The sequence below is a fragment of the Camponotus vicinus genome, unplaced genomic scaffold, assembly GCF_025532165.1.
Source record: "Camponotus vicinus isolate PSW18456_S1 unplaced genomic scaffold, iyCamVici1.0 SCAF_7, whole genome shotgun sequence".
Classification (NCBI taxonomy): domain Eukaryota; kingdom Metazoa; phylum Arthropoda; class Insecta; order Hymenoptera; family Formicidae; genus Camponotus; species Camponotus vicinus.
Window position 1 is genome coordinate 1,790,105 of NW_028141979.1, and position 14,768 is coordinate 1,804,872.

The 14,768-nt window shown below is 36.6% G+C and overlaps 1 protein-coding gene across 20 annotated transcripts in view; it reads left to right on the forward strand.

Moving 5' to 3' along the window:
* The window catches only part of Sei (potassium voltage-gated channel seizure), a 102,418-nt gene that overhangs the window by 49,013 nt on the left and 38,637 nt on the right, over nt 1–14,768 (forward strand). For 18 of the 20 annotated variants that reach the window (XM_083104510.1, XM_083104512.1, XM_083104515.1 and 15 more), the window contains 5 exons: nt 2,753–2,951; nt 4,038–4,203; nt 6,356–6,424; nt 8,549–8,673; nt 8,928–9,008. In XM_083104510.1, coding sequence (XP_082960636.1) covers nt 2,753–2,951; nt 4,038–4,203; nt 6,356–6,424; nt 8,549–8,673; nt 8,928–9,008 — 640 coding nt within the window. The remainder of the gene's footprint in view (nt 1–2,752; nt 2,952–4,037; nt 4,204–6,355; nt 6,425–8,548; nt 8,674–8,927; nt 9,009–14,768) is intronic. The other 2 variants (XM_083104511.1, XM_083104514.1) reach the window with 2 other exon arrangements.

The window sequence follows — 14,768 nt, forward strand, 5'->3', positions numbered from 1 at the left end:
CACTGAGAAAAAAATCTGGTTAAATTAATTAGAAATCTGGTAGATTCAATCAGTATGTCTGTTTTACAAAAAAATTCTGTCCATGTTTAGTTAATATAACAAGAAGTTTTATAGACCCAACTAGAAAATACTAACCAAATCCTTGTAATAAAATCTATTAAACGTTCTAGTTATAAAAAATCGAGTCTTATTATGATAATTAGAAATTCTACTTAGTTTAACTAAAATGCCTTCTATCAGATACGTCTTGTTGATACAATTAAACGATTTTTCTCAGCGCAGCTGTCTCGGAATCGGAGATACGCAAATCTTTATACGATAAATATCGCACCTTTATTTGAAAGCTGAATAATAAACTTGACCCGTTGCTCCCATGAATACAAATCGCCGAACAGGGGGATGAAGACTATTTTCGCGAAAAGAGAGCTCGCGAAAGAGGTCGGAGGATCGCTTTGTGCATCAACGAGTCCACTCGCTGTCTCACGAGACTTTCCTATCGCGTTGATCGACATTGACGTCGTTTCGGCCATTCGTCGTTGTGCTTATGTCGAACATGTTGAACACTTTTCAGACGCGGACATCACTCGCGTCCTCATCTCTAACACTATATCTACGCCGGAAGTCTTGAAAGAGGGTTGTGCAGCGGCTCACCATGAAATTCTTACAGCTGCAATCGTGATGTTGACGTTCGTCCGACCGTGTAAACTTTCCAGTAAATTGAACGCCGCTCTTTCACTCTCCCCTCGTCATTCAACTCTTCCGTATTCGTTACCCTCTCGAGTTTTTACGTTCAATTAACGAGGGACCTATTTTATCGAGCGCTGACTAATTTCGTGTTAAATCCCCTGGCACATTAGGCACGGAATTAATTAATTAAATCCGAATGATGGTAATTAAACCGCAATATCTCGCAAAACTGCGGGCAAACCGAGCCGTAAAATAGATTTGTCGAGTGAAATTATAATTCAGAGAATGCGATAAAATTCCACAACGTCTAATTGTCCTGTTTGACAACTTATCATTATTTTTAACGCAAATTTCACGCAAATATGTAAGCTGTCGCAGATGTGTTTGAGTTGATTATAATTTGATTTGTTACAACAGACACTCTAGCAACTCCTTTGTAATTTGATACTACATTTGAAAGCTACAAAACTTTTTTTTCCAATATTAAATATATCTAACGAATGAAAGAGAGAAGTGAGGGGAGTGAGAAGAGAGAAACGGTTAATTTAATGAAGCGGCCAATTGGATAGTTGCGGTAGCGCACAAATGGCTCCCGCGGGCGCCGGAAGATCATTGCATTATGCAATGCACTCGAACACGGTGTCTATAATTGATCATTTATACGTTTATAACAGTATACAACCAACACATGTGTATCCCACTAAATAATTCTTCCTAATCGAACCTAATCGCATCACAAACGTGCCGCTCGCAAACGCCCAAAAAGTTGTCTCGCAACTATAGTAACAATTTTTAATATTGCAATATCGCATATGTTTTGCACGTAATCAATCTGATGAAATGACTGAATTTGTATCTGAATTGTTAATGAAATTTGGAAAAAAAATTTTTAATAGCACCTATCTGTGTTGAAATTAATCGTACTTGTTATAAAATTTGACTGTACATAAAAAAATCGTTTATCACAAAGATCATTCTAGCTGTAGTATTTCATTTATCGAACGCAGTGATTAATATTGCCAATGGGACCTAAATTTGCCAGATATTACTAGTAAATTTACTAGTACTTGCTGCTATAAATTCTACAAACAATATATTTTAACAGATGCAAAAATATAAGCGATAAATTTTTATTGTTAAACAAAATAAAAAATTTATCTACATCAGCAAAATATTTTTTTTGAGTAAATTAAGCGACACAAAAAGAGATATAGGGTCGCCAAAGAAAGACGCATTCATCCGTCTACGGATGTAACGCGAAAAGAAGGAAGAGTAGTTTAAGTAAATAACGCTAATAAAAATGATAATAATAACATTTGCACGACTAATACGCGCGCGAGCGTACGCATGCATGCACGCACTCACGCACGCATTCGCAACAGCCGCGTGTCGTGTCGTGCGGGTTGAGGTTGTTTATCGATTGGCAAGTCTGACCTAACACTGACACACTTCACTCGCGGTGGTCTGACCTCCGTTCCGTATCGCGCGGTATCGACCACCCCCATAACCTTAGGATTTATACAATTTCTCGTCGACTGACACGCGGCCATTTGCGGGCGTGTTGAGTTACGCGCGCGCGAACCACCTTCCGGATTAACGTCATTTCCCGGTAACGAGGATAACGGGCTGCCCACCATTGCGCGCTACACAATTCCCTGGCCGAGCTAATGGAAGACGACCGCTTCGTTTTTCAGCGCTCCGGGATATCCGGGGTATTCGCGTTCCGGAAATATTGTATATTGTATCGCGGATTTTCTTGTAACAACTTAACGTTGTTTTTCTCTTTCGTCGCTTGAATCCTTCATGAAGTTAGGAATGACTCGAGTTCCGTCGAGCTATCGAGGCTCGTAAAAAGCTTACTTTTAATGAAGCAATTATGATAAAATTGTCACGCGAAAAAGAGATAAATCTTTAAAAAATTTTATAAATCTCTCAGATATGATCTCTTTTTAATTTTTTAAAATAGATTATGGTGTGCGGTCGAGAAAAATTATCAAAGCGAATATGATTAATCGTATACAAGTTTAATGAATCCCGGCTGATTATTCTAATTTACGACTTTCAGCCCGTTAACATGTGGTTCGCCCACAATGATGGAATCTTGGGGCCCTGGAAGAACCGGCACGCCACCGCCGGGTCTGCCACCCCCGCCCTCGGCGGGGAGCAACAACAATGGTGGCGCAACAACATCGACGACCATCCCGAGTGTCATACCGCAGCCCGGCACTACCGCTCCCATCGCCAGTCCCGAGGGAGTGAGCGATGTGAGTAGAAAAAAGTTTACTTATGTTTGCTACCCCGAACACGCGATCGTCCGAGGACCCATCAGCATCGCGATCAATTAACGGGCGGTAATTAAAAGCGTGATACATGCGCGCGTGAGCAAAATGGCAATTACGATGCGCGTTTAATTTTCGCACGTCCTTAGATAATAAAACGGTCATAAATCTTGAAGCTTGATGCGGAAAATTATTCCGCTGATGATCCCGTTCGATGGGATTTACTATAATTGACTACGTAGAGCGTTGAAAGTGACATTGATCTTATACACGAGAAAAATTATTTGACAAACGATATTCTGTATCGTTATCGGGAAAAAAGAAGGGTGAGATTCTCATCGAATTTCGAAACGTTTTAGTCGCGTTTTTCACATTACGTATGCCCATAATTGAAACTCGCGTTTAGCATGCACATGGCGGCGATAGCCTCCAAAATTCCGAGAGCAAGTAAGTTTTGCGCAACCGACACGTAGGTAGCTGCAGAGAACGAGCAAAGGTTATCGCACGGTCATACGCGGGTTAATGGCGCATGCATGAGCCGCTGCTGTACAATCCGAACACATGTTAGAGTCTCGTACATCGACGGCGAGCGAAACTCTCTCTTTCTCTTTCTCTCTTTTTCTTTCTCTCTCTCTCTCTCTCTCTCTCTCGTACCTGCCTACCCACCTACCCATCTCTTCCGTTCGTTTCAATTTCACGAGCACGCCCGTCCACTGGACGTAATGGACGTCGACCGTGCTATCGAACCGAGCTAATAGGATCAGTCATACGTGCCCGATACAGTGACCCGAGATTCCTCGAATTTTAAGGATACTGGTTGCCGCACTGCCGATGTAAGACTGCGGAAAAATCCCCCTTTCCGGTAAATCACACCTGAAATGCTCCATGAGGAGAAATAAAAAAAGAAAAAACACGTATAATTTGATGCGTTAATTAATTTTAATAACTTTGATAATCAACATTTCGATTCGTATTTCTTAAAAACTACGAGATTTTCTTGAAAAGATATTATGAGAACCATGAAGAATTTAATTAATCGTGGCCGAATACGCGATCGTGTTGCGCTTCCAGGTCTCACAAAAATCGGGACTCTGGGAGGGCGTAAATTCATCGGGAGGCGTCGCGGAGGGTCCTTCGCGAAGTGTTTCCCATGCAGCGAGTTTGGACGCGATCTCGAAGAGAGCCGTGAAACCGGAAACAGCGAGAGCACCTTGTCGCAGCCTCACCTGCAGCGTCTGTAAGTACACAATGATTTTTTCACGCTACATCATTTTCATATTCTATTCTTCGTGTCCCGAATTAGCGCTTTCTACAAAGCGATATTTTATTTTACGTACATATATATATGTACATATATATGTGTGTGTTTGTACATTTATAATATAACGAAATATATAAAATGAAAAAGGTAAAATAAAAGTAAATAAAAAATAAAATAAAAGTAAAAAATAGTAAAATAAAAAAATATATATATATAGTCTGACGATTCGTTTCCCCAGCTGCATTGCATTTCAATCGTGGCCAGCAGAATACAGTTTATTTTCCTAAAAATAGCGAGGCCAGACAAGTGCAATCACAAGTCATGACTGATGAAATCTTTCTCTTTCGATTTCGTCGAGCATTTTTCGCAAACAATTAAAAGAGATAGTTTTAATTTGCGATAAATTGATATCGCAATTATTCTTGGTTATTTTAAATCATTTTAATTGATTTTTAATTGATTCGAGTAACAATTTTTAATTAAAAAAAAAATTTTATTTGATAAGTTCAACAAATAATGTTCAACAAATAATGTTTACGTTATAGCTTTATCGACCATGATTCGCTTTGCGAAAACTTTTGTAAATGACACAATAAAAATCGTTTTTACCCCAGAAAAAGCATGGGAAATTTTCGCTCGAAAAATTTCGCACGGATTTGTAATTACGAACGGCGCATGTAACCGCGCGCGTAAACATATATCCCGTAGTTTAAATAACAATTAATGGAACCGCGGTTAATAATAATATTGTTGCATGCGATATTTCATGCCGCGGATGTTGACAGATAGTTGACCAACTGGCCTTCCCTACCGCGCTTCGCAAGCAAAACTCTCTATATCGCGCTATTTCGATGTATATACGTGAACTTTTGCATATTTACAGATAGAGACTGATAAGTTGTCTTTATGTAGTCCATTTGCGGCGGAAAAAGGGGAGAGTATGTCAGAAGTGAAATTCCCCGTCGAGCACAGAAAGCTTGCGATTTATGCTTCATAGAATTAAATTGAAATTATATATCTCTTCTTATATATGTGTGTGTATATATTTATATAACTGATTGCCAGGATCGATTTTTGATAAATCAGATATTTCGATATCTGTCGCACCGATATTTATTTTACATTAATATATAATCTATCAGGGCGAAGAAATGCAGTTAAATAAGAGCGCGTTACGTTTTCTCGATAAACTTTTATTCTCTCGGTTACATCGCAAAGATCTCTGTCTCTTGAAATCGTAGAATAAAATCTGCAGACAAAGACATTCTCTTTCGAGTGAGTTTGAGAGACGCTCTTGATGATTGTAAATGCGTAACACACTAGTAGTTATACTAGTCATAGTTGAAATGCGATAAGAAACCATGTAATTGTCATGTGATTTAGTGTTGCTTTCAAGGGAGCAAAAAGTTTATCTGGAACACAGAGAAAACGCATTTGGCTCACAATTTCCATCTGAGCGCGTCCGACTAAATGTCACCATTCTTAACGTCACCGATAATAGGTGTTAATTTTACGCTTGTGAAGAGGAGTATAAAGAAAACATTATTTTGGGATACGGAAAAGATAATAAAAATTTGAGAGAAATTTGCCAGATCCTGCGCCGGAAATCTTGCATTTATTTTTAGTCCAGTCACGTAGAAAGATTCCATAAAAAGAGTATCCCAAAATAACCGACATTATGCGTTCAACACATACAAAGTTATCGCGAGAAACACATATTATATCGGTGCGAAATAACTTCCGTTTTTTTTTATAAAAACTTAATAAAAAAATTATATTGTATTGAACTGGCGAAACTGTCGTATTTTCGCACAGTATCAGGAAAAGTTTCAATGAACGAATTACGTCCTGGAATATCTCATTGCGACGATAATTTTGAATTAAAGGTGGGAATGTTTTATTAAATATCTCGGAACGAGGGTCTCATAATGTCTCCGTGTCACGATACAATATTCAGACACTGTACTCCTCTTTCCTGCGGCAAAGGATTACGACAGTATCTCTTGGAGCCATCCCTCCCTCTTCTTTCCCGTTTCATCTTATGCATTATGTATCGTCTTTGTTAGCTTAATGGCGACCCCCGTCACGAACTGTCAATTCAAAATCAAACCTCAGTAAACTATTTTAGTAGCGGGCCGAGGGAGCGAACACGTCACCCTCGAGCGACGACCAGCCACAGTCGATAATCTAGCTGAAGGTAAAATAGGAGGGAGCAACCACCCTGCTCTCTTGGTTTCCTTTAACCGACTGAGTGCCAACCGGCGCGCGAGCTTGCACCCCTTTTTATTACAACTTACCAAGCGCTTGCAGCTTTCTTGTTATCATGAGCTTTCGAAAGATAACTTCGTACTACTTTCGTCCGATTGAGCTTTTATAGGCCTACTTCTACCACTTACACCCCACTTTACTATTGTTATTCTACTTATATATTATTACTACTTATACTACTTGTACTATTTACTATTTATACTGCGTTGACAATATGCTAGCATTGAACTCCACGTGAAAGAGTGCTGCCATTTAATACCTTTGATTATTATCAGACGAGCACTGTAGCCTCGCTCAATCAGCCATTTTGTATTCGCGAACCTGAGGACTCGCAAACATTCGTCTAGATGTCTTCAATTGTACTCTGTCTAAAGTGATCCACTTTCTTCGTGAGTCAACGTGCTAGTCTAATTTAAGCTTCATTACTAAATCAAACTGAGAAAATACTTTCCGACACAGAATGTGTACATGCATTTTTCTTCAAGAAAAATGGAGCGTTTTCGCTTCAATTATAATGTTATATAAAAATTTTATTATGTTTTTCCACATTAAATTTATTTAATCTCTTCCGGGACAGATTTATTAAAGTCGGAAAGTTATTTTATCTTTTTTTTTATTTCTATTTTTTTCCATCATATATTTATAATTATTAAGCGCAAAATAGAAAAAATTGAAGAATATTTAAAATCTCTAAAAAAGTAATATACACATATGATATCTTTAAAGGAATTAAAATATACATTATTTAGACAAAGATGTAATGAATATTTCTCAATTGTTTTATATCTTATAAATATTTTCGTTCAAATTATGAATTTTGTCTTGATTTTCGCTTGATCTGAGACGGATTTTTCGATCACTCGATGACTCGGCGAAAGCAGAGAACACGTTTCGAGCACATTTTGGCTGATCGAGGGTTTTACGAGGATTAAATTCTTAGTTACGCTTCTCTTTACAGCGGGACAAGAATGGCTGACCTTTCACGGCTTTTTTTACTTCAACACATAATGCAAATATCACGATGCTTTCCGGGCACACGCCCGGAGCATCATTACGTATCATTATATTATATCTATTATATGTGGAGCCACGTGTAATCATGAAAAAATACGCGATCAACAATAGCCATATATCATTGTAACTATATCATTGTATAAATCATCTCAGCAAGACGATCCCCATCGTATACATTACAATATTACGTATTCAACGTAACATCTAATTAAAAAGCATCGTCACTCGATTTATGATCAACATTTTTTTACGAACAACAATAAAACGATCTTTCTTTCACAGGTATGCAGCTTCTAGTGCGGATTAACTGACTCGTTTTACTAACACTCTTGAACGCTTCTAGATCGAGATATAGGCTCGGTTATTTATTTATTTTTCGAGCTCATAAACATCGAAGCGATTATCAATATTTGATAGTATTACAGTATTTGATTGTTGTTGTTCGCACGTTATATTTTATAAAGCACGTTATATTTTATAAAGCAAATAATAATATTTTTAATGTTTATTTTTATTTATTATATTTAGTATATTTTCTCTAACACATGTTTTCGTTCCACTTTAAATATTAAATTAATTTAAAACATCACAGAGATAAAATTTTATCTCTTTTATGCGTATGATCGCTTCGATGCGCAAATTGTTGTATTGATATTAGATTAGTCTAATATGCTAATAATAAATGGTCGTAAAACTCGACCGGAAGAATTATATCGTTTAAGACATGTATTATTGTATACGCGTGCCTGTATTTGTACTAGATTATTACAAAGCTACAGCTTCTTTCATAATCATTATAAATATATCGAGAGGCTGTCAATTCTAGCAAAGTATGTAAATATCGATTGGTCTTGTAACTTAGTTTATTAGTTATTGCTGTCGCCATTCTCAAAGACTCGGTGGGAACATATTTGATTCGATCGAGCCTGTATTTCGCACTTATAGATTTTGAATTAATAATACGTATAATGATATCACATTGTCACGCGATTAATACGATTTCGAAGGAAAGATTCACGTATATCTTTCACTTTTGTAGCAGCGAAACATTCGAAAATCTTTCCTGGCGTTGCTTCTGAAAGCGATCTGCAGAAATGGCGAACGTCCAAGGACCGAAGATCGCCATCTCTGAGTCAGATGGGGCCGGATTCCATCAAGCACAAAGTGAGTTTTGATTGTTGTGTGCAAAAACACGTGTAAAAATCATCCACATATTCAATCTTTGCACTTTGGCTTAAACTGTTTTTAATCATTATTAGATATAAAATTTGATTTAATTATATAATAAATCATGATAAAGAATTGAATAATTTTTTATAGGCAATATTTTATTTTAATACTTTAATAATAAAAAAATATTTTATTAGTATTTTATTGAATATTCTTTATTTTAATGAATATTTTTTATAACATTACAGTTTTCCTTACAAGACAATGGATCTGCAAAGTATTTTCAAGGAGCGATGCACACACCGAACATGGGAGAAAAAGTCGCTCAGGTGAGTGATTCTTATATATCAAATAGAAAGTAATATTAACAGAATCTGTGAGAAGAAATACATATATAATTTTAAACTGCAATATTGAAAGGTATGCACTTATTCGAGAGAATTAGATTTTTTAATGATGAATATCTTATTATTACGTATATATGCATAACGCAAAATGAATCCATATAAATTGAAATCGTATCGAAGTCGATTTGCAATCGTATCTTTCGTGATCTCACGAATATTTCGAGAGACGACAGGAAATTAAAAGCATCGTAGTAAAGTTTGATGCTAATTGAAATTTATGCAAAACCGTTTTCCGGAAATGAAAATGTCAATCGTCTTTTGGTGGGTCAAAAGTTTCTTCGCTCACTTGAAGCACTTTGGTTTCGTGAATTAAGGATAGGTTTCGTCGAGAAGTTAAATCCCATTTGCTGATGCCGACCAAGGCCGATGAAACGTATTTTCGTCACGAAATATATTTGCCAAATTATAACGAATCTCTGTTGTTTCTGTGTTATTCCGTAACGATTTATTTTTTCCAAGAAACAAATTATCTAATTAGTGTGATAAGAAACTAGATTTAGATTACTTTCATATTATTCACTGTTTCTAATTTTTCAATAAAAGTAATAAGTCAAGAAATAATTATATTACATTACATAGATAGACAATAATTATATTACATAGATAGACAATAGTAAAAATAAAATAAGATTTAATATATTATTTTTCATCAAATTATTGCGCTAAAAATTCTGATTTTTTACAGTTATATTATTATTGAAAAAATTCTTTTATTAATTCCTATATCTTATATTTTATAATTCTTATATTTTATTAATTCTTACATATTAAACAAATTTTGTATTATTCATAGAAGATAAACAAAACTTGGTTTTTTTTCTTTAAACATTATTTTTCATATTTAGGACATGATTATAGATAATGCATGAGAAATGCAGCAAAACGTGCAAGTTTTTAAACATTTAGTAGAACAGCAGAGCGCGAGGGTCGGGGGAGGAGATTGTTTGCATACGGGTATACGTTTAACATACTGCCTTACATTAATACGGCCCTGACTGGCGCCAATCCGACTATGTCGCAGTCTCGTAGGCGGAAATCTCCCGCAGCGTGGTATCCTGGCAAAATGACGTTAATTTTACAGCGAATACCTAGCGGTCGCTGCGAAATGGAGAATCCCGCGACTCGAAAAAAGATCCTTCCGGATAAAACCGACGGAATACTTTCACTTAATATTATCAGCGATGCGCGAAATTGGAAAGTGTCTCGCATAATAAGTCCATTCGAGCATGTCACGCCAAAGTAATAATGCCATAAAACATCCGACTCTGTTCTTTGTATCAATGTTCCTGATATTATACCAAAAAAAAATTATATTCATGATATCACGCTTTCACAAAATATGAGATAATTTGACAGACAGTAATGTAATTCGAAAGAGCGATTTTGATCTTATATGTCGTGTCGAACAATAATAATATTATCATACTCCGGATATAAACGATAATATGACAAAACTGTTCTGTCGCATGCATTATTCTTTTTATCGTGTACAAGCATAATGCTAAACGAAGCGAAATTTTATCTATGGAAAACAATTTTTTATCGGCACAATTGACGATCCATTGTTCTTTAACGCTGTAGTGTTTTCCATAAATATCGGAAGAAAATTTAACAAGTCTTTTAGGTCAATTAAATTTTTTAAAATCTTATTGGAAATAATAAACACGTTCTATGTGCATGTGTAATTATTAGTACGCTAAAGCTTTACACTTTTATATGTATGAAACAATTAAAATTCAACGTTTATTTCCTCTAACATTGTAATTATCTGTTGAAACATATTGTAGCTTGCAATATGCAAATTCAATTTACTCCACAAAGTCGCGGGCTTTCAAGAATACATAACATATATATGTTGTATATAACTTTGATATCGTTGTAACTTGGATCATTACTTCGTGACCCAAGCGTGTTAATCCAAGTGATTATATAAATTATGGATGCAATTGCTCCGACTTGCAAACAACATTTCAGCCGAGGTGACCATTATTTCACGACGAAGCTTAACGGAAGAGCAACTCTCTCTCCCTCTCCCTCCCTCCCTCTCTCTCTCTCTCTCTCTCTCTCTCTCTCTCTTTCTCTCTCATTCTCACTATGTTTATTTATGTAAACCAAGAATGGCTACCGAATTTCCAATATATCGATATTCGATACCGCAGCATTGTAGGGATTTTTATCATATATGTTGCTACAATAATTATATCGGTGTCAATAAATCAATTTTTGCAGTGTGCAAAAGCGCTGACAAGTTTTTTTCTTCGAACGGATTTGTTTAAAAGTTCTATAGAAGAATCTCAGATTTCTTTTACTTGTTTTACAGAAACGCAATGTAAAATCTGTGTCTTCAGCGTTGACGAAAAATAGTTACGTTTATAAATCTTGCAAATTTATTTAAAAAGATACAAAAGCTCTTAAATATGATAAAATCTCGACGTAACTATAGTTACGTCGCTTTGAATCGCTTACGTAAAAACGCATGGGATTCGAAACCGAAAATAGTATCGCGTAAGCTCTCTCTTTTTAGCCAGCTTTCGTAACATTCCGAGAATTTGCGTATTCAAAGATGTAACAGCTGCGACGTAACGTCAAGCAGCCAATAATTAATAGCATCATCGAATAGCTAACATTCCGCGCTTATTTCGTAGCAAATTCTCGATATCTCTCGCCGGCAATGAATTCAATGATACTTTCTGTCTTGATTTCAATCAGAATTGCATAATTGTCGGAAGACCGTTACGGACGGAGGCAAATGAGAGAACAGAAGTAGACTCGAGAATGACTAATTAATAATGGTAATTAATGGCTCGAGGGAGTGCGTGCTGCAAAATTCCCACGATAAATGTCCGTGCTAAATTTAAAATGAAGCGATCACAACGAATGAAATAGTAATACCGAATGGTATATTCAATCATTCAGTCATAATTGATTATCTTTTTTAGCAGAAAATGACTGTAACACGTGGCAAATTAATCATCTTCTTACGAGGATGTCATTAATCAAACGAAAGCAAGGAGCTTTTCTAGTAGTCTCTAGTCGTGCTTTCGATTTTGAAAACAATAAATCTGACATTCTTTCTCTCGATTGGTTCTTGCGAAAGCAGATTCCATGCAAAGCAGCAATTTATTTATGCAGTTCACCGAGAATCTCGATGTCGTGAGTGTTCTGGGATATTGGACTATTCCATAAATCCGATCGTCCGCTTGTTTACCGCGAACTGAACAAGAATAGGATCGCGTCCAAATATATAGCATCCGGTTGCGGAGGAGATTGTACGGAAATAAAGATCGTACCGGAAGTGCGGGAGTGCTCATACGGTGTCGATCGGTGCGTTGCCGGAGAAGAGGCGAGTCCACCGACTGGCGGATTGCCCACAACGAAAGAAGACGAAGGGAGACCGACTTATCGGGGCGCACGCGTATCGAAACGAGAGGGACGGACGGGGTGGAAAGGGTGCGAGAGAGGGTGCGAGAAATTCGCGAGCCTCCCGTTATAGGGCGCTCCGATCAGTGTCGCAGTGTCTGCGCCTTGTTCCGCCCGGCAGGTAGCTTTGTCGTCACTCCGTCCACATCCTCGGCGAAGGAAGATCGCGTATGCGAACGGTGATAAGACGTCCTACTTTCGCATTCTCGGATTTCGTGGGGGGAGAGAGAAAGAAAGAGAGAGAGAGAGAGGAAATCCCCCGCGCGATCAATTCATTCAACGTCGCGCCCTCCGTGCTCGAGGTCCTCGAGACACGCGCGTTCTCCCTTCGTTTTTCACTCAAGATTATGACAGAACACCGAGTAGTACCAACCAGTGGTACCCACGCCGACTTAGCCGCGAGTGATCGGGATCGTTCACCATCGTTCGCGAACGACGGTGCCTAAGATCGAGACCGTTTCTCACGAGGGTACATACGTGCGCTCCGATACACGTCGACGGTGGTTCGCGAGGATCGCCAATGATCGCGAGGATCCACGTTCGAGGATCGCGAAAGTCGTAATCCAGGTAGACCCTCGCGATCTCTCGAGGCGGTATCCGAATCCCCCGAGTCCACGACGAGGCTCGCGGGATAAGTCCTTGTAAATTGCCGTGGAGCTTTTCGGGGGTCGAAGAGACGCGAGATCATCAATCGATCGGCCCTGAAAGTCGGCGGGCAAACCATAGTGCGCCGGCGACGACGAAGGGGTCGATCGTAGCCGATGACGGCAGTGAACGTCGAACCGCGAACGGTGTGAACGTGTGTTTTAAACGAAGTTTTTCTTCCAAGTACAAATAAAAATATATAAAATACTCGGCATGTAAGAAACGAAAGTTACAAAGAAGTCGCTGCGTTTGTTATATGCCATTAAAATAATGTACAGGTTGTTAAAGTGACTCGCATATTTCTTATAATATTAGAAATATCTATAAATATATTGTAATAAGAGAAAAAGAAAGAATTTTCTTCTAGAAAAATATAAATTCTCTCTTATATTGCTATTTTTATTTATTTATTTATTTATTTATTTATTTATTTATTTATTTATTTATACGTACATATTACATATATGTTCAATTCTCCATGAAAAATATCGATAATAACGTAAATAAAACTAAAGTTAAGATAATTAATTAATTAATTAAATATATATAAAATTTAGTATCAATTTTAAAGATGAATGAGACGAGGAATTTTCTTTTATGACATTTTTCCATATCGTAACTCCTATGATAACTTTTTATATCATGGATTGCTTCGCGTATCAACACGCTCAATCTTGAAAACTTAAAATACTTTTAAATAAATGGAAATGAACCCACTGACGATTTTACTCGATCAAACTAAATTATTACTTACTCATAATCGGTGCTTTAATGCAATCTGTGCCAAGTAGCCATAATTCATCCATCTCTCTTCAACATTATTCACCATTCACGTTCCCGCAAAATGTTTTAGATTCATTGCATTCTCGTTATTAATTATCTAGAAATGACTCTACTAATTAAGTTTACTAAAAATTTATCCAGAAATTTTTGTAATCTCAGAAAGCAAGATTTACATAAGCTGTAAATTCGCAAGAAATTGTTCTTCAAATTGTTCTTCAATTGTCTTGATATCGTCGCTACAATTAGCAATCAACAACTTTGCAACGCGAGCAATCACCTTTACGAGAGAAACAGCGTGTATGTGCCTATCCACGTGTTTCTTTGCGCGGTTGCGTCACGCGTTGCGTAACGATTGTAATATCCGAGGAAGACCGACAAAATGGCAACAATTTAATTGAATCGATTTCTCATATATCAATAGTTTTCGGTTACAAAAAATTTTTTTAAAAATGTAAAAAATACACCTGATGCAAGTTTTGCACTATTTTAATTTAAAAACTATTATTATCTTTATCACATATTTTTTTCTGTCTTGTGTATTTATATAATAACAAAAAAAATTTAATAATTTTTTTTGTTATTATTTACAAAAACATTAGCAATATTTTGAAAATGATAACGCTTTGTATATTGTAAACTCGCTTTATCCGCATGCTTCAAATTTTCAGAATGCAATTATAATAATACTTTATTCAATTGTTTTGATATCATTGCCTATTACATAATGTGATAAAATCTGAATCAGATATTAGTAATGCAATGGTTGAATTAATAATTTAGATATTTAAATATTATATTATATCGTGAAAATTTTTTTATGTCTAATTTTTTATC